The sequence below is a fragment of the Leptonychotes weddellii genome, chromosome 1 (assembly GCF_054177405.1).
Source record: "Leptonychotes weddellii isolate Sample4059 chromosome 1, ASM5417740v2, whole genome shotgun sequence".
Classification (NCBI taxonomy): Eukaryota; Metazoa; Chordata; class Mammalia; order Carnivora; family Phocidae; genus Leptonychotes; species Leptonychotes weddellii.
Genome location: NC_138369.1, coordinates 97,597,632 through 97,616,967, shown reverse-complemented (window position 1 = coordinate 97,616,967; position 19,336 = coordinate 97,597,632). Strand labels below are relative to the sequence as shown.

The 19,336-nt window shown below is 36.0% G+C and overlaps 1 protein-coding gene across 1 annotated transcript in view; it reads right to left on the bottom strand.

The window, feature by feature from the left end:
• RSRC1 (arginine and serine rich coiled-coil 1) overlaps positions 1–19,336 on the bottom strand; it is a 408,321-nt gene that overhangs the window by 293,861 nt on the left and 95,124 nt on the right. Inside the window, exon 4 of the mRNA XM_081828722.1 lies at positions 13,705–13,878. Within this exon, the coding sequence (XP_081684848.1) occupies positions 13,705–13,878 (174 nt within the window). The remainder of the gene's footprint in view (positions 1–13,704; positions 13,879–19,336) is intronic.

Below are 19,336 nucleotides of genomic sequence, written 5' to 3'. Positions count from 1 at the left end.
TAGTGCATGAAACTCTACAACTGAAGACTCTGGAACACTGCCAGGTCAAAGCCATAACCAACAGTACATCTCTAAAATATGATTACTACATGGTACTATATTTCTTATACACACTGCTTGTAATACTTCTAGTTTTTTAAGTATAGTTATCCCCATTTTACAGAAGAATAAATTAAGGCTCAAAGAGAATAACTTATCCTATAATGAAAAAAATTGTAAATGATTTAAAATGAGCAAAAATTATATTTTTTCTGCAACTTAATTTACCTTTCCCAGAATCTAAATACCTTAGCACACTTTTAAATGTGTGTGTGGGTGCCTATATTTCAGAATACTACATGTTCAAAGGCAGTAATTCCTATGAACAAAAAGTATATGCTGCTTCTGTTGATAAGCTTTCAGTGCTTTTAGTCTATAAAGACATACCTGAAATAGTTTTGATATAACTTCTAATTACACTGCATAGTAAACTTTTTAATGAAAGATTTTATAAACAGGTAATATACAGGCTATGAAGCCCAATTTCACTGCTGTCCCAGTAGCTTCTAATATATTTTCAGAAAGGTTTAAAGACAATTGATGTAGTGGGAGTCACACTTCAGTATAAGAAATTCTATTTAAACATATTCCCCTTCCATTACCCACCAAAAAGAACTGCTTCAGTTGTTCAGATATGAATTCCTATGTCCACTGGGAAATACTTAACTCTCTCTAAAAGCACAAAGGTTTAAAAAGTTATATAAAGAAAGAAAAGAAAAAAAGTATAAACTCAAGTTTTCAAGCAAAATATTCTAGAAATCTTGATGGGCACATTTCTGAAAACAATATCCATCTACTGAAAAGTCAATAGGGGGTTAATAACTGAAAGCCTTTCATAGTACCACATCTAAAGGAGAATATGTTCAGGAATACTAAATTAGATTCCTGATGAATTCCAAAGTTACTCAAATTAAGAAAGTATTTTACTAGGCAATAACTGATTTAAACAAAATTTTCCTGGCTAGTGATTTAAATCCTGATAGAAAATAGATTGAAATCAAATCCATCCAAATTCTACTCTTAAGGATGGCACTATGATTTAAAATAAACAGTACAAGGGGGGAGAAGCAAGATGGCGGAGGAGCAGGAGACCTAAATTTCGTCTGGTCCCAGGAATTCAGCTAGATAGGTATCAAACCATTTTGAACACCTACAAACTCAACAGGAGATCGAAGAAAAGAACAGCAACAACTGTATAAACAGAAAAGCAACCACTTTCTGGAAGGTAGGACGTATGGAGAAGTGAATCTGAAGCAATATACAGGAAGACAGATGGGGGAGGGAGCTGGCTACCAGCAACGGATAGAACAGCGAAGCACAAAATCAGAACTTTTAGAAGTCTGCTCCCCTGAGGGATGTCACTCCAGTGGCTAAGCGGGGGGTGGAACCCTCGCTGGGACAGTGTGGTCTAAGGACCCTTGGGGTCACAGAAAGACCAGGGGAGCCTGAGTGTGGCAGAGCTCCCAGTTATCAGAGCGGGGAAGCCGGCTGCAAAGACAGAGTGAAGGAGTGGGCTCTCAGCTCAGGTTGCCATAAACTGTGATCTGTGGCACAGTCGGGCCACTGCTCTTAGAGCAGGGACTCAACTAGCGGCAGATCCAGGGAGACTCCCCTTCCTGCCCCGGGATGAGTGGCATGGTAGCGCACCGCAGGAATCTGCTGGGTTTGGAGACACCAAACAGGTCCTGTGCCAGAGACAGAAATGCTCTGTCACAGGCCAGGTGAGCACAGAGTGCAGCCGGAGACCGGGGAGAAAGGAATGACTGACTGCTTTTCTCTGAGGGCTCACTGAGGAGTGGGGCCCTGAGTTCTTGGCTCCTCTGGGGCCAGAGATTGAAGGGCCGCCATATTGACTCTCGTTCTCCAAAGCTGTACAGAAAGCTTTCAGGGAACAAAAGCTACCAAGAGCAAACCCAAACAGATTACATAGCCTAGCCCCTGGCAATGGCGGGGCAATTCCGCCTGGGCAAAGATATTTGAGAATCACTGCAACAGGCCCCTCCCCCAGAATATCAGCAAGAACATACAGCCAAGACCAAGTTTACCCATCAATGAGAACTACAAAACTCCAGCGCGAGGCGGAATACAGCACATAGAATTCATGGCTTTTTCCCCATGATTCTTTAGTCTTTCAAAGTGAATTTTTAAAATTTTCTTTATTTTTTTCTTTTTCTTCTTCCCTTTTTTCAACCAACATCCTTTTAAAATCTTTTTTAAATTTCATTTTTACATTCAGATTTTATCCCTTCATTGTATTTAACCTTATTTTTTGTATATATATAAGTTCTTCTTTAAAATTTTGGGATACGGTTTCTTCTAACAGAACAAAATATACCCTAAATCTAGTGTATGATGTTGTCCTAGTCTCCTACCTAATCACATTCTTTCTTTTTTTTTGAATTTTTTCATTCTTTTTTTAACCAACTACTTATCAATTCCTTTTTTAAAATCTTTTTAAATTTTCATCTATAAAATCATATTCCATCCCTTCATTGTATTTACCCTTATTTCTGTATATATGTAAGTTTTTAATTCTTTAAAATTTTGGGAGCCAATTTCTTCCAACAGACCAAAATACAACCAAAATCTAGTGTTTGGCTCTGTTCTATTCACCAGCCTGATCATAATTTTAATTTTTTTATATTTCCCTTTCTTTTCCCCCTGATGTCGGGTCTCTTCTGATTTGCTTAGTGTATATTTCTCTGAGGTCGTTGTTACCCTGTTAGCATTTTGTTGTCTCATTCATCTGTTCTCCTCTGGACAAAATGACAAGACAGTAAAATTCACCTCAAAAAAAAAAAAAAAGAAGAGGCAGTACCGACTGCCAGGGACCTAATCAATATGGACATTAGTAAGATGTCAGAACTAGAGTTCAGAATGACGATTATAAAGATCCTAGCTGGGCTTTAAAAAAGCACAGAAGATACTAGAGAATCCCTTTCTGGAGAAATAAAAGAACTAAAATCTAACCAAGTCGAAATCAAAAAGGCTATTAATGAGGTGCAATAAAAAATGGAGGCTCTAGGGGGGGAGTCAGAGGGGGAGATGAACCTTGAGAGACTATGGACTCTGAGAAACAAACTGAGGGTTCCAGAGGGGAGGGGGGGTGGGGGGATGGGTTAGCCTGGTGATGGGTATTAAAGAAGGCACGTATTGAATGGAGCACTGGCTGTTATATGCAAACAATGAATCATGGAACACTACATCAAAAACTAATGATGTAATATATGGTGATTAACATAACATAATAAAGTAAAATTTTAAAAAATGGAGGCTCTAACTGCTAAGATAAATAAGGCAGAAGAGAGAATTAGTGATATAGAAGACCAAATGATGGAGAATAAGAAGCTGAGAAAAAGAGAGATAAACTACTGGATCACAAGGGGAGAATTCAAGAGATAAGTGATACCATAAAGCAAAACACCATTAGAATAATTGGGATTCCAGAAGAAGAAGAAAGAGAGAGAGGGGCGGGGGAAGGTATATTGGAGCAAATTATAACAGAGAACTTCCCTAAATTGGGGAAGGAAACAGACATCAAAATCCAGGAGGCACAGAGAACCCCTCTCAAGATCAATAAAAACAGGTCAACACTTCCACATCTAATAGTAAAACTCACAAGTCTCAGAGACAAAGGGAAAATCCTGAAAGGAGCTGGGGACAATAGGTCTGTAACCTACAATGGTAGAAACATTAGATTGGCAACAGACCTATCCACAGAGACCTGGCAGGCCAGAAAGGACTGGCATGATATATTCAGAGCACTAAATGAGAAAAATATGGAGCAAAGAATACTATATCTAGCTAGGCTGCCACTGAAAATAGAAGGAGAGATAAAACGCTTCCAGGACAAACAAAAACTAAAAAAATTTGCAAACACAAAACCAGGCTTACCAGAAATATTGAAAGGGATCCTCTAAGCAAAGAAAGACTCAAAAAAGTAACATGGACAAGAAAGGAACAGAGACAATATATAGTAACAGTCACCTTACAGGCAATACAATGGCACTAAATCTTTCAATAGCTACCCTGAATGTAAATGAGCTAAATGCCCCAATCAAAAGACGTAGGGTATCAGACTGGATAAAAAAACAAGACCCATCAATATGCTGTCTGCAAGAGACTCATTTTAAACCCAAAGACACCTCCAGATTGAAAGTGAGGGGGTGGAAAACCATTTACCATGCTAATGGACATCAAAAGAAACCTGGGGTGGCAATCCTTACATCAGACAAATTATTATTTTAAACCAAAGACTATAATAAGAGATGAGGAAGGACACTACATTGTACTTAAAGGGTCTATCCCACAAGAAGATCTAACAATTGTAAATATCTATGCCCCTAACATGGGAGCAGCCAATTACATAAGCCAATTAATAACAAAATCAAAGAAACACATCGACAACAATACAATAATAGTAGGGCACTTTAACATCCCCCTCACTGAAATGGACAGATCATCTAAGCAAAAGACAAACAAGGAAATAAAGACTTTCAATGACACACTAGACCAGATGGGCTTCACAGATATATTGAGAACATTCCATCCCAAACCAAGAGAATACACATTCTTCTCTAGTGCCCATGGAACATTCTCCAGAATAGATCACATCCTGGGCCACAAATCAGGTCTCAACCGTTACCAAAAGACTGGAATCATTCCCTGCATATTTTCAGACCACAATGCTTTGAAACTAGAACTCAATCACAAGAGCAAAGTCGGAATGAACTCAAATACATGGAGGCTAAAGAGCATCCTACTAAAGAATGAATGGGTCAACCAGGAAATTAAAGAAGAATTAAAAAAATTCATGGAAACTAATGAAAATGAAAACACAACTGTTCAAAATCTTTGGGATGCAGCAAAGGCAGTCCTAAGAGGAAATTATATACCAATACAAGTCTTTCTCAAGAAACAAGAAAGGTCTCAAATACACAACCTAACCCTACACCTAAAGGAGCTGGAGAAAGAACAGCAAGTAAAGTCTAAAACCAGCAGGAGAAGGGAAATAATAAAGACCAGAGCAGAAATCAATGAAATAGAAACCAAAAGAAGAGTAGAACAGATCAATGAAACTAGGAGCTGGTTCTTTGAAAGAATTAATAAGATTGATAAACCCCTGGCCAAACTTATCAAAAAGAAAACAGAAAGGACCGAAATAAATAAAATCATGAATGAAAGAGGAGAGATCACAACCAAAACCAAAGAAATACAATTATAAGAAAACATTATGAGCAACTATATGCCAGCAAATTTTCCAGATAATCTGGAAGAAATGGATGCATTCTTAGAGATGTATCAACTACCAAAACTGAACCAGGAAGAAATCGAAAACCTGAACAGACCCATAACCAGTAAGAAAATTGAAGCAGTAATCAACAATCTCCCAACAAACAAGAGCCCAGGGCCAGATGGCTTCCCAGGGGAATTCTACCAAACATTTAAAGAAGAATTAATACCTACTCTTCTGAAACTGTTCCAAAAAACAGAAATGGAAGGAAAACTTCCAAACTCATTTTATAAGGGCAGCATTACCTTGATCCCAAAACCAAGACAAAGACCCCATCAGAAAGGAGAACTACAGACCAATATCCCCGATGAACATGGATGCAAAAATTCTCACCAAAACAGTAGCCAATAAGATCCAACAGTACATTAAAAGGATTATTCACCACAACCAAGTGGGATTTATTCCTGGGCTGCAAGGTTGGTTCAACATCCACAAATCAATGTGATACAATACATTAATAAAAGAAAGAACAAGAACCATATGATATTCTCAATAGACGCAGGAAAACCATTTGACAAGGTACAGCATCCTTTCTTGATTAAAACTCTTCACAGTGCAGGGATAGAGAGTACATACCTCAATATCATAAAAGCCATCTATGAAAAACCCACAGTGAATATCATACTCAATGGGAAAAAACTGAGAACTGTTCCCCTAAGGTCAGGAACACGGCCGGGATGTCCACTATCACCACTGCTATTCAACGTAGTACTAGAAGTCCTAGCCTCAGCAATCAGACAACAAAAAGAAATAAAAGGCATCCGAATCGGCAAAGAAGAAGTCAAACTCTCACTCTTTGCAGATGATATGATACTTTATGTGGAAAACCCAAAAGACTCCACCCCAAAACTGCTAGAACTCATACAGGAATTCAGTAAAGTGGCAGGATATAAAATGAATGCACAGAAATCAGTTGCATTTCTATACACCAAAAACAAGACAGAAGAAAGAGAAATTAAGGGGTCGATCCCATTTACCACTGTGCCCAAAACCATAAGATACCTAGGAATAAATCTAACCAAAGAGGCAAAGAATCTGTACTCAGAAAACTGTAGAATACTCATGAAAGAAACTGAGGAACACACAAAGAAATGGAAAAACGTTCCATGCTCATGTATTGGAAGAACAAATATTGTGAAAATGTCTGTGCTACCTAGAACAATCCACACATTTAATGCAATCCCTATCAAAATACCATCAACTTTTCTGAAAGAAATGGAACTAATAATCCTAAAATTTGTATGGAACCAGAAAAGACCCCGAATAGCCAGAGGAATGTCGAAAAAGAAAAACACAAAAAAAAAAAAGAAAAAGAAAAACAAAGCTGGTGGCATCACAATTCCGGACTTCAAGCTCTATTACAAAGCTGTCATCATCAAGACAGTATGGTACTGGCACAAAAACAGACACATAGATCAGTGGAACAGAACAGAGAGCCCAAAAATGGACCCTCAACTCTATGGTCAACTAAACTGTGACAAACCTGCAAAGAATGTCCAGTGGAAAAAAGACAGTCTCTTCAACAAATGAGTGCTGGAAAAATTGGACAGCCACATGCAGAAGAATGAAACTGGACTATTTCCTTATACCAAACACAAAAACAGACTCAAAATGGATGAAAGACCTAAATGTGAGACAGGAATCCATCAAAATCCTTGAGGAGAACACAGGCAGCAACCTCTTTGACCTCAGCCGCAGCAACTTCTTCCTGCAAACATCGCCAAAGGTAAGGGAAACAAGGGCAAAAGTGAACTATTGGGACTTCATCAAGATAAAAAGCTTCTGCACAGCAAAGGAAACAGTCAACAAAACCAAAAGACAACCGACAGAATGGGAGAAGATATTTGCAAATGACATATCAGATAAAGGGCTCGTATCCAAAATCTATAAAGAACTTATCAAACTCAACACCCAAGGAACAAATAATCCAATCAAACAATGGGCAGAACACATGAACAGGCATTCCTGCAAAGAAGACATCCAAATGGCCAACAGACACATCAAAAAGTGTTCAACATCACTTGGCATCAGGGAAATCCAAATCAAAACCTCAATGAGATACCGCCTCACACCAGTCAGAATGGCTAAAATTAACAAGTCAGGAAAGGACAGATGTTGGCGAGGATGTGGAGAAAGGGGAACCCTCCTACACTGTTGGTGGGAATGCAAGCTGGTGCAGCCATTCTGGAAAACAGTATGGAGGTTCCTCAAAAAGTTGAAAACAGAGCTACCCTAAGACCCAGCAATTGCACTACTGGGTATTTACCCCAATGATACAAATGTAGTGATTCTAAGGGGTACGTGCACCCCAATGTTTATAGCAGCAATGTCCACAATAGCCAAACTATGGAAAGAGCCTAGAAAGAGCCAACAGATGAATGGATAAAGAAGATGTGGTATACACACACACACACACACACACTGGAATATTATGCAGCCATCAAAAAAATGAATTCTTGCCATTTGCAACAACGTGGATGGAACTAGAGGGTATTATGCTAAACGAAATAAGTCAATCAGAGAAAGGTAAGTATCATAGGATCTCACTGATATGAGGAATTTGAGAAATAAGACAGAGGATCATAAGGGAAGGGAGGGAAAAAATGACACAAGACAAAACCAGAGAGGGAGACAAACCATAAGAGACTTAATCTCAGGAAACAAACTGAGGGTTGCTGGAAGGGAGGGGGGTTGGAGGGATGGGTGAGGGACACTGGGGACGGTATGTACTATGGTGAGCTGTGAACTGTGTAAGACTGATGAATCACAGACCTGTACCCCTGAAACAAATACTACATTATATGCTAAATAAATAAATAAATAAATAAATAACAGTACAATGTCACTGGTCGTATTGACATTTTTATTTACAACCAATCTTTTTTTAAAAAGATTTTATTTATTTATTTGAGAGAAAGAGAGAAAGAGCACGAGCAGGGTGAGGGGAGAGGGAGAAGCAGACTCCCCACTGAGCAGGGAGCCCGATACAGAGCTTGGTTCCAGGACCCTGGGATCACAACCTAAGCCAGAAGCAGCCACTTAACCAACTGAGCCACCAAGGTGCCCCTCACAACCAATTTTTCAAAAAAGTCTATAAAAGATGTTTTATAATAGCCAACTATACTTGATGGAGTTTGATCAAATGTTGCTAAGAACGACACAATATGAATACACAGAAGACTCAGATGGGGTGTCTAATGTTCACAATCATTAAACCAAGCTGTAATTATGAGATGTCATGACAAGTTTCATATTTCTGATTTTTGACTCTCAGTATAAGTGTGCTTAACAAAATAATGTTGTGTCCAACTTCAACATAATAACTACTATTAATAAAATTTGTTTTCATATTTCAAAACATTTCTATAAAATAAATACAAATAGCTAATGATACGATAAATATTTTAAGTTTTAAAAATTTGGGGGGAAGCTAATAAAAACAAAAATCTGTATCAATGTTTAAAGGCAAAATAGTCTGAAAAAGCAAATTGTATAAATGTAAAACATTGAAAATTAACATCATTAAACCATCTTCAAAAAAATGTAAGACAAGGCTCAGTTGGTGTCTTTTTCTTTTTTTTTTTAAAGATTATTTATTTATTTATTTGTGAGAGAGCATGAGCAGGGAGAGGGGGAGGGGCAGCAGGAGAGGGAGAAGCAGACTCCCTGCTGAGCAGGGAGCCAGACATGGGGCTTGATCCCAGGACCCCGAGATCATGACCTGAGCTGAAGGCGGACGCTTAATCAACTGAGCCATCCAGGCGCCCCAGTTGGTGTCTTTCTTAAATTAATCCTTCATATAGTGTTATAAGGAAAGACACCTTTTAGCCCCTACAAACTCCTGATACCCTCCCAGCTTTTATTAGGCCTTCCTTATTCAGTAGCTTAATAAAATGAAAAGATCAATTTACAACCCTATAAGATGTAATCATTCAAATGTTCCAGGAATTCCAAGAACTATATTTAATTATCTGCTGTATTTATAAGATTTTTCAGAATTATCTAATTTGGTATCTTCTTCCTCAAAAGTTTAATAAAGTAACTCTTCCTCATCATTAGGCTCATTAAATTCTTCTTGCACATTCCTTCCTCTCCCACTTTTATTCTTCCCAATTTGTAAAATAGTCCTTCACTATTATTGTTCTTACTCTTCTTAATTTGTACTTTATAAATGTATGCTTTATATTCTATCAATTTTCATATAATATTGATATTTTCAAACTGGATTGATAAAAATAAACATTGTTATACATAAAGAAGCATAAGTGTTATCTTCTCTTATGTGGGGAAGCAGCCAGGTTATTTAGTGTAACATAAGCTAAAATATTGTTCTTGGGTCGCTCAACCACAATGAACTAATATATAAGTCCTAATTATATGATTTGTGAATTTTTTTCCTTTTTCTCCAACCACTTTTTTCGCAAGGGGGTGAAATCATTTGGCAAGAGACAGCTCATAAAATGATCATAGAAATAAATTTAAGGACTCGAAATTTTGTGGTTTTTATTAAATATAATTCTAAATAAACATATGAAATGCTATTGTAGGAAAATACGTGAGAAAGAATATAGGGAGAAAAGAAAGAACCAATCTTTACTAATGACAGATTTCTGGCCTGATCAAAGAAAAATAAGGCACAGAAATTCTTTCAGTTCTCTTTACATATTTTCTAGGGAAGTTTAAGCAACAGCATACCACTTGATCTCAAACATTATATCTCATCATCAATGATTATGGATTACTACAGGAATGAGGATAATGTACTGTTAAGAGTCAAAATGCTCTTGTCAGGAAACATGGATTAGAAGCCTAACTCTACCATTTACTAGCTCTATGACTACAAGTTTTCATCTATATGAAGGATAATAAAAGTTCCTATTTCATGAGACTATTATGATAAGTAAATAAGATAATGCATGTCAACTGCTTAGCAAAATTCCTGATACTCAGAAAATATATTTAAAATGTTAAACACTTATTATTATTGTGTCCGCGGTAAATAAAGCATTTTGTTCATACCTCATGTAGACCTGATCGTATCATTACCCTACTTGCAACTTCATCAGCTTCTCACTGCCTTTAGAATTAACTCTCAACTTAACTTATAAGGTACTCCAAATACTCATTTCTCACCATTATTCCTCTTCAACTCTAAACCAAGCCTCATTAGATTTTAGTTCCTCAAATATGCCATACCCCCCTGCTTGCCTCTAAGTCCTTCCACATGAAGTTCGTTTTGCACATAACGTTCTTTCTCATCTCTTCCTTCAAGAACCACTTCTTCTGAGAGTCCTTCCCTGACATGCTGACTAGTCTGGACCAAAAAGCTTAATGTTCATGGAGATATCTTGCAACCACAATGCGTCAAGACTGAGGATGAAAGCCAACAGGTTAAGTAAGACTGGCCTGTTGGAAGAGTTAAAAAGTACCCAAATCTGCTTACCTCTAAACTCTTTGTTTTATTAGCAATAAACGTGCTCATGGGGGCACCTGGGTGGTGCAGTCAGTTAAGCCTCCAACTCTTGCCTTTGGCTCAGGCTGTGATCGCAGGGTCGTGAGATCAAGCCCCGCATCGGGCTCTGTGCTGAGCGGAGTTTCTCTCTCCCTCTCCCTCTGCCTTCCTCCCCACTCTCTCTCTATATATAAAATAAATAAATAAATCTCTAAAAAATTGTGCTCAAGGTTTAAGCCAGAAGCTGACAAACTACAACCTGTGGGCCAAATCTGCCAATTGCTCATTTTGTAAATAAAAGTTTTATTGCGATACAGCCATATCATTCATTTAACATTATCTGTGGCTGCCTTGGTGTTCAGTAGTTGCAACAGAGACACATGGCCTAAAAAGCCTAAACTATTTGCTATCTAGCCCTTTACTAAGAAGTCTGCTGTCCCTGGTTTAAGCTACTATTGTTTAGGTTTTGTTAATTATGGCCAAAAGCATTCTAACTCATACACTGTTTCCAAGCAAACTAGTAAACATTCATCTGATTTCACTGTAATTACTTACACATCTTCCCTTCTATCTATGCTTATTTTGCCATCTGCATGAACTCTCCAAGTAGGACTGCCTACTATTATGACCTTGTTATCAACACAGTACTTCATAAATAGAAGGCATTTAAATATTGTTGACTGAACAAGCGAACGAATGAGTATATCTGATCAATAACCAATCAATATTTATTAACAACTAACATGTATATTAGGTACTCTAAGTGATACAAAAGAGTAAAAGATATATTCTCAGCCCTGAATGGCTTAAGAAATCAGGTCTAAGAAATAAACACATAAGCTTAAAAAAAAAAAAGACAAATTATTTCTGAAGCAAAGCAGGGTACATCTGTACATATATAAATACTATCATTAAATGTGTACGTGACCCCCCCAAAAAATTCCTGATTTTAGATCTTACCAAAAGGTAAGAATCTGGATGTCCTCGGCACAAACCACAAGAGAGAATATCCTGATACAACACCGTGACCTTATACTATGGTCCACTAAAACCATGGAAATTACTGAATCAAGCAACTCAACAGCTTTTTGACATTGGTTCCCAGAGCCCTTCAACTGACACCTCTTGTTTTGATCTTGTTCATCCCCTTTGTTGAGATTTAAAAAATAATGAAGAATACAACATTATTACCTTGTAAATCTGTCATCCAGGATTTAGTCCCTCGAACATAATCGCCACTGAGTTCAATCTGTAAAACTGGCCCAAACTTTCAAGATTGATGTCACCATATTAGAATCTTTCCTGAAACCACCCAACCTCCCTTTTTTATCCATGCACTCATTTTTCTTACCTTTAAAATCTCCATAATAATGCTTTATGTAATATTAATTTTATACAACTGTGTAATTATTCTGGTGAAGTGGAAAGCAAATATTTAATGACTACCAGAAAGCATAGTCACTCTTCTCATAGCCACATAACATCTAAAGTATAAACCAAAAGAAAAACAAAAAAGGGACAAGGAGCAAGGTAGTTCCTTGACTGACATAATTATTCATCCTCTTGGTCCATATTTTCCAGTCTCAAAAAGCCATTCTCTATCCTCTCTTCAAATCTATCATCCTCCTGACTTTCTCCCTCTCTCAACAGATTTCTCTCATATCCTCTCTGATCTTAATTCCACTCTACCACTCTAGCTAACTCAGCCTCCCTATCCTTATGGCCAGATATCCAACCCCATCTCCGCTCCTATAACATTCAACAATCCTTAAAACTAGAAAAAGACAGAACTCGGAATTTTGCAGGACCACAACTGCTCGGTGTGCATTAAAAGTTGTGAGGTCATCAGGAAAAAGAAAGTCATATAATAATACTATCCTCTTCCAAAGTCCACCACACATTTATCATTTCAAAGAATCTGACAGGTTTTATAGTATCACTGTAAATCTGGAAATAAAAAATAAACACACAGACAACTGTGAAAAAGAAAAGGATGAGAGATGAGTTCCATATCCTTTAATAAATTTAATTCTTCATAGAATCAAGATCTCAAGGAACTACATTTAAGATCCTGACAAGCTCTTTGATTTAACACTGAAAACTGATACATTACAGATAAACACTTTAGTACTGAAGTATTACAGTGAATATACATGGGGTGTTGAAAGACTCACAAAGGGGGATAAATTCCAAGATGTTCTACCTTTTATAATAAAAGAGCCCAATGTCAGTTTTGAATAAAACAAACAAGAAGCTATAATTCAAACTACAAACCAAGATTTTGTTTCATTTTAACATTTTCTAATTTAACAAACAGTTATCAATGGATTTCAACCTCCAACTGGACAAAGTTAGACTAATTGTTTCAATAAACCAATTCCAGAAAAAATAAATTCTGGGTCTCACACATACATACACTCACTCTAACACACACACAAACACACCCCTAACAGTGGTCAAGTCCCATTCTATATAGAAAGAAGTCTAACCAATAGTAAATCACATGGTTCCCTACCTTCGTTTTACTTTTACCCTTTTCCCCTAACAGCTTTACAATAAATTAATAGACATTTTTAATCATGAGCTAGTCTTTAAATTTTAAAATCATATTCATGGTAAGGAAATTGAATGTAGAACTTTCCTAAAGAATTATGTAAATTTTCTTTTACTGACATACTAAGCTTTGATCATGCCATTTATTTTGTTTCTAAAATTTGTTATATAAGTCTTAAATGAAAACAGGAATATAAAGGAAGCACAGTAAAAGTCTGAGATAACCATTTTGATTTATCCTTTCTTCTTTATGTAATTTATTTTCCTCTTTTGTCAATCTAAGAAAAATCTCAGAGAATGAAAATTTAGTTTGAATATTGCCATGGAATCACTGAGTCATCACTACTTAAGATTTGTTTCAACTTACCCACGTTTGATGTTGTGTAATTCCTTATCCTTGCATTTATCCTTCTCCTTTTCTCTTTTCTCCTTGTCTCTGCCTTTACGTCGTTCTCTATCCCGAGATCGACTACGGGTTCTTCGGTGACTGGACCTTTCACTGCTTCGACTATGGGACCGTGGACGAGGTCTTGACCGGGACCTATATTAAGTAGATTTTATTACATTCATTTAGTGTATATTTTGTATTATGAAATGCAAATATTCTTAAAAACTATCTAAAATGATTTAGTTTTTAGTTATGGATTTGGTAACTAAATAACTGTGTGAAGTAAACATCTGTATAGGATTCTTTATGAATAAATATACTCAATTAAAATGACATGAGGGAAATATATGTTGCCAACTTTAGAGGAAATTAAGGTTTGGTCAAAAAATGTCTGCAAGTGTAAGTCTTAAAGGTTCAAATCGAGTCTTGATTACTCAAGTCTCCTCAAATAATATAACAAATCTAAATGTATTCAAAAATAGTGTCTTCCCTATCTCTATAATCTTGGCTTCCATATCTATTCAACTTCTTTTCTTACATCTATTACAATAAAACTATTACTCTCCTCCACCCTTATCCAGCTATTCTTTTTTTTTTTTTTTTTAAGATTTTATTCATCTATTCATGAGAGACAGAGAGAGAGAGAGAGAGAGAGAGAAGCAGGCTCCCAAGGAGCAGGGAGCCCGATGCGGGACTCGATCCCAGGACCCTGGGATCATGACCTGAGCCAAAGGCAGACGCCCAACCATCTGAGCCACCCAGGTGCCCCCCTTATCCAGCTATTCTTTGTATTAAATGACAGTATAAGCTGGGATATACTGTGGTTTTTTTAAAAAGTAAAGATTTCAAATCCTGCTTACAGTACTGAAAGAAAGCCTCTACCAGACTTATCTTATAGATAACTATACAAAACAACTACCTAAACGCACTTTTGGATACTGACCAAAGAAGTCAGATTCTATAGGGGGCCAACACTTGGGAAAAGAACAGAGCAATAAGAAAGTTTCCCATTTTATATCAGCTTCTTTTCTGAAGGCAAGGTTAACTCTGTGCCATTCAGGGCAGCTAAAACTCCAACAAAAAACTTCAGGATTTCTGTCCTAAAAAAACAGAAGAAAGACTCAGCAATCACTGGAAAAGGAAAAGGAAAGGGGAATCCTAAAAAAGAGGGAGAAGAGAAAGCCAAAAATTCTATATGTAAACACTACTCAGAGTAAGTCCCAGGCTGAACCCTACATTATGCATAGGAGGGGAAAACTCCACAGATAGCTAAGGATAAAAGAACTGAAAACATCAAATGTCCCTGAAGAGACAGGATTTTTACAATTTTAATTCAACTAACTTTCCTGCTAGAACAAACAACTAACAAACAAAAAAATCAGTATTCTTTAGAGGAATAAAACAGAACTCAGTGTATTCAAAAATGTGACATTCGCCATGTCCAGGATAATATCCAAAATTACTAGATAATACAACAAGGCGTGAAAAATGTGATCCAATCTTGAAAGAAAAGATAATCAATGGAGAGGGGCGCCTGGGTGGCTCAGTTGGTTAAGCGACTGCCTTCGGCTCAGGTCATGATCCTGGAGTCCCGGGATCAAGTCCCGCATCGGGCTCCCTGCTCAGCAGGGGGTCTGCTTCTCCCTCTGACCCTCTTCCCTCTTGTGCTGTCTCTCACTCTCTCTCTGAAATAAATAAAAAATCTTTTAAAAAAAAAAAAAGATAATCAATGGAGATTAACCCTGAGATAATCCAAATCTTAGAATTAGCACAAGGATTTTTAAAAAGTATAACTATACTTGCAATAAATACAAAGAAATCTCAGCAGAAAAACTAGAAAATGAAAAAAAAAATGAAATTCTATAACTAAAAAATACAATATCTGAAATTTAAATTATGCTGAATGAGATTAAAATCTACTAAACACTAATGAGATTAGTAACAACAGAGGAAAGAATCTGTATACTTGGAAATAAATCAATCAAGATTACCCAATCCAACAGACTAAGAGGAAAAAAGACTGTCAATAATAAAAACAGATCCTCCAGGATCTCTGTGACAATATCCAAATGTCTAACATGTTTATTTAAACCCAAAAGTAGAGAACATAATAAGATAGAAAACAACTTTTTTGTGGGCCAAAATTTCCCCAAATTTAGTGAAAGACAAATTTTCAGGTCCTGGAAGTTTAGTGAATGCCAAGATAAATATGGAGAACCATGACTACTGATGAAACTAATGAAAACTAAAAGTAAAGAGAAATCTTGAAAGAAAAGTAAAAAGAAATCTTGAAAAAAAACTGACACATTACAAGCAAGAAGGAGAGCAATGATATCCATTACTGCTGGCTTCTCATCTGATACAGTGGAGATCAGAAGACAGTAGAATGAAGTTCTTAACGTGGTGAAAGAAAAAAAAAAAAACAGGGCGCCTGAGTGGCTCAGATGGTTAAGCGTCTGCCTTCGGCTCAGGTCATGATCTCAGGGTCCTGGGATCGAGTCCCGCATCGGGCTTCCTGCTCCTTGGGAGCCTGCTTCTCCCTCTGCCTCTCTCTCTCTCTCTCTCTGTCTCTCATGAATAAATAAATAAAATCTTTAAAAAAAAAAAAAAAGAAAAAAAACACAATCAGCCCAGAATTTTATTTTTAGCAAAAATATCCCTCAAAAAATGAAAGTAAAATAAAGACATTTTTAAGATAAAGGGAAGAATAAACCATAATCATCAATACTAAATCTGTATTACATTAAGTTCTAAAGAGAAGGCTGAAGAGAATGATGACAGATGAAAACTTGGGATCTTTAGGAAAGAATGAAGACCACTGGAAATGCTAAATATATGTGGAAATATTAAAAACTACTTCCCTTAATTTATTTAAAATATATATATGTGCTTGGGTGCCAGTCACTAAGTGTTTGACTCTCAATCTTGGCTCAAGTCTTGATCTCAGGGTCATTGAGTTCAAGGCCTGCATTGGGCTCCATGTCAGGCATGGAGCTTACTTAAAAAAAAAAAAAATACATATGTGTGTGTGTGTGGCACACATGTGGGCTTAAAGTAAAAATTACAGTGTTTCATTGTAGAGCTTATAATGAAGGTAGATATAATACATATAATCTCTATAAAATAAAACACATGGCATGTAAATGGAGACCATACAGTTATAAGGTTTCTGTATTTCATATGAATGGTGAAATAGTAACTCTAAGTACAATGAAATGGTAAGGGGGTGTTGTAATCCTTAGAAAAAGAAATGCAAATATGTATAGCTAAAAAGCCAAAGGATGAGATAAACAAGAATTCTTAAAAATATTCAATAATCCTCTGCATGGAGCACTGGGTGTTATGCACAAACAATGAATCATGGAACACTACATCTAAAACTAATGATGTAATGTATGGGGAGTAACATAACAATAAAAAAATTTAAAAAAAGAAAAAAAAATTCAATAATCCAAAAGGAGGCTGGAAAAGAAGTACAAAGAAAAATCAGAGGGACAAACATAAAAATTTAAAATAAAATAATATACAATATTATATAAAATAAATATTATGTGTATATAAAATATGTAAAAAAATACATTAAAGTATGCATATAAAATACATAAAATAGATATATATCAGATGGTAGACTTAAATCCAAATATATAAATAAATATCTTAAATATTAATAGAATCAATACTTTAATTAAAAACAGCTTGTCCTTCTTTAAAAAAAAGGGTGGGGGGCACCTGGGTGGCTCAGTTGTTAAGCATCTGCCTTTGGCTCAGGTCATGATCCCAGGGTCCTGGGACCGAGCCCCACATTGGGCTCCCTGCTCAGCAGGAAGCCTGCTTCTCCCTCTCCCATTCCCCCTGCTTGTGTTCCTGCTCTTGCTCTCTCTCTCTCTGTCAAATAAATAAATAAAATCTTAAAAAAAAAAAAAAAAAAGAAGAAGAACTTGTCCTGGGGTGCCTGGGTGGCTTAGTCTGTTAGGTGTCTGACTCTTGATTTCGGCTCAGGTCATGATCTCAGGTTTGTGAGATGAGCCCCGAGTTGTACTGTGCGCTGGGAGTGCAGCCTGCTTAAGATTCTCTCTCCCTCTCCCTCTGCCCCTCCACCCCTTTACTCTCTCTCTTAAGAAAAAAAAAACAAACAAAAAACCTTGTCCAAATGAATCAAAAGGCAACACACAACTACATGCTATCTACAAGATATTTACTTTAAAAAGTTAGCCATTACTTTGAAAGTAATGGCTAAAAATAGATATATCATGCAAACAGTAAGCACAGGAAGGGTGGAATGAATATATTAATATCAGATAAATTAGACTTGAGAAACTAAAAGTATCACCCAAAAAAAAAAAAAATAGATACTTCATCATGATCAAAGGATCAATTCATAAGTAGAAATCATACAAAATGTTTATCTTACCACAACAGAATTAAACTAGAGTTTAATAACAATAAAATATCTAGAAAAAGAGAGAAATTAAATACTCTTCTAAATAATTCATTAGAAATCATAAGAAAAATTAGAAAATATTTTGAACTGAATGACAGTGAAAATACAAATAGGAAAATTTATAAGATGAGCTAAAAGCAATGTTTAGAGGTAATCTTATAGCTTTAAATGTTTATATTAAAAAAGAAGAAAGGTCTAAAATCAAATGCCTAAGGTTTCATCTTAAGATGCCAGAAAAAGATGAGCAAAAAGTAAACCCAAAGTAGGGAGAAGGAAGGAAACATTAAAGAGCAAAAATCAATAGAATAGAAAGCAATAATGAAAAAAAGCCAAAATCTGGTTCTCTGAGAATACCTACATATTTGGTAAATCCTTAGCTAGACTAAACAAGCAAAACAGAAAAGAGCAAACACAAATTACTCCCCCAAAGGATGACAGAGAGATTGCATAAATGAGACCTGGGTATTTAGGACATATGTAGGTCTTGAAGAGAATTACATGGGTTGCAACAACAGTAATGCCTATCTTCTTTCATCCCTAACTGGTTTACTCAGTGAATGAAGAGCAATATTATATGATAAAGTCACACACATTTTTTAATATATGATTTTGAGAAGTTACAATATTTCTTGCTACGATGAAAACATGGGTTTATTATCCTAATTTATAAAAATTAAATTTCTATCATTTTCTCTTTAAGTTTGATTGCTCCTTCTCTTAATTTTGACACAGGACTTCTTTCCACATAAAGTTTTAATTTATCCTGACAATTTATTTCCCCCACAAATGTTAGTTTATTCATTTCTAATTAAATCTATTATATGTGAATATATAGAAATTTTAACAGATTATTCTAAAATCTTTGACCAGTAATCATATAAAATTTAAAGTTTTCTATTAAAAGAACGTAATAATAATAAAAATGGAGAGGGGCCTTTTTTGTGATAGCCTCAACCACTATACATATATATTTTATGTATATACACAGAGTATATTATTTTAATTTGGTTCTACATTGTTCAGGACCAAAATATGATTCTTGCAATTAGTTTTCATTTAACTAGTGAAAATGCGGAGTATAAAAGACAAGTTAACATAGTTTAAACTCTAACAACAAAACTAAGTTTCTCTTTTTTAATGAATCTTTAATGTAAGCTCATTTCTTAGTGG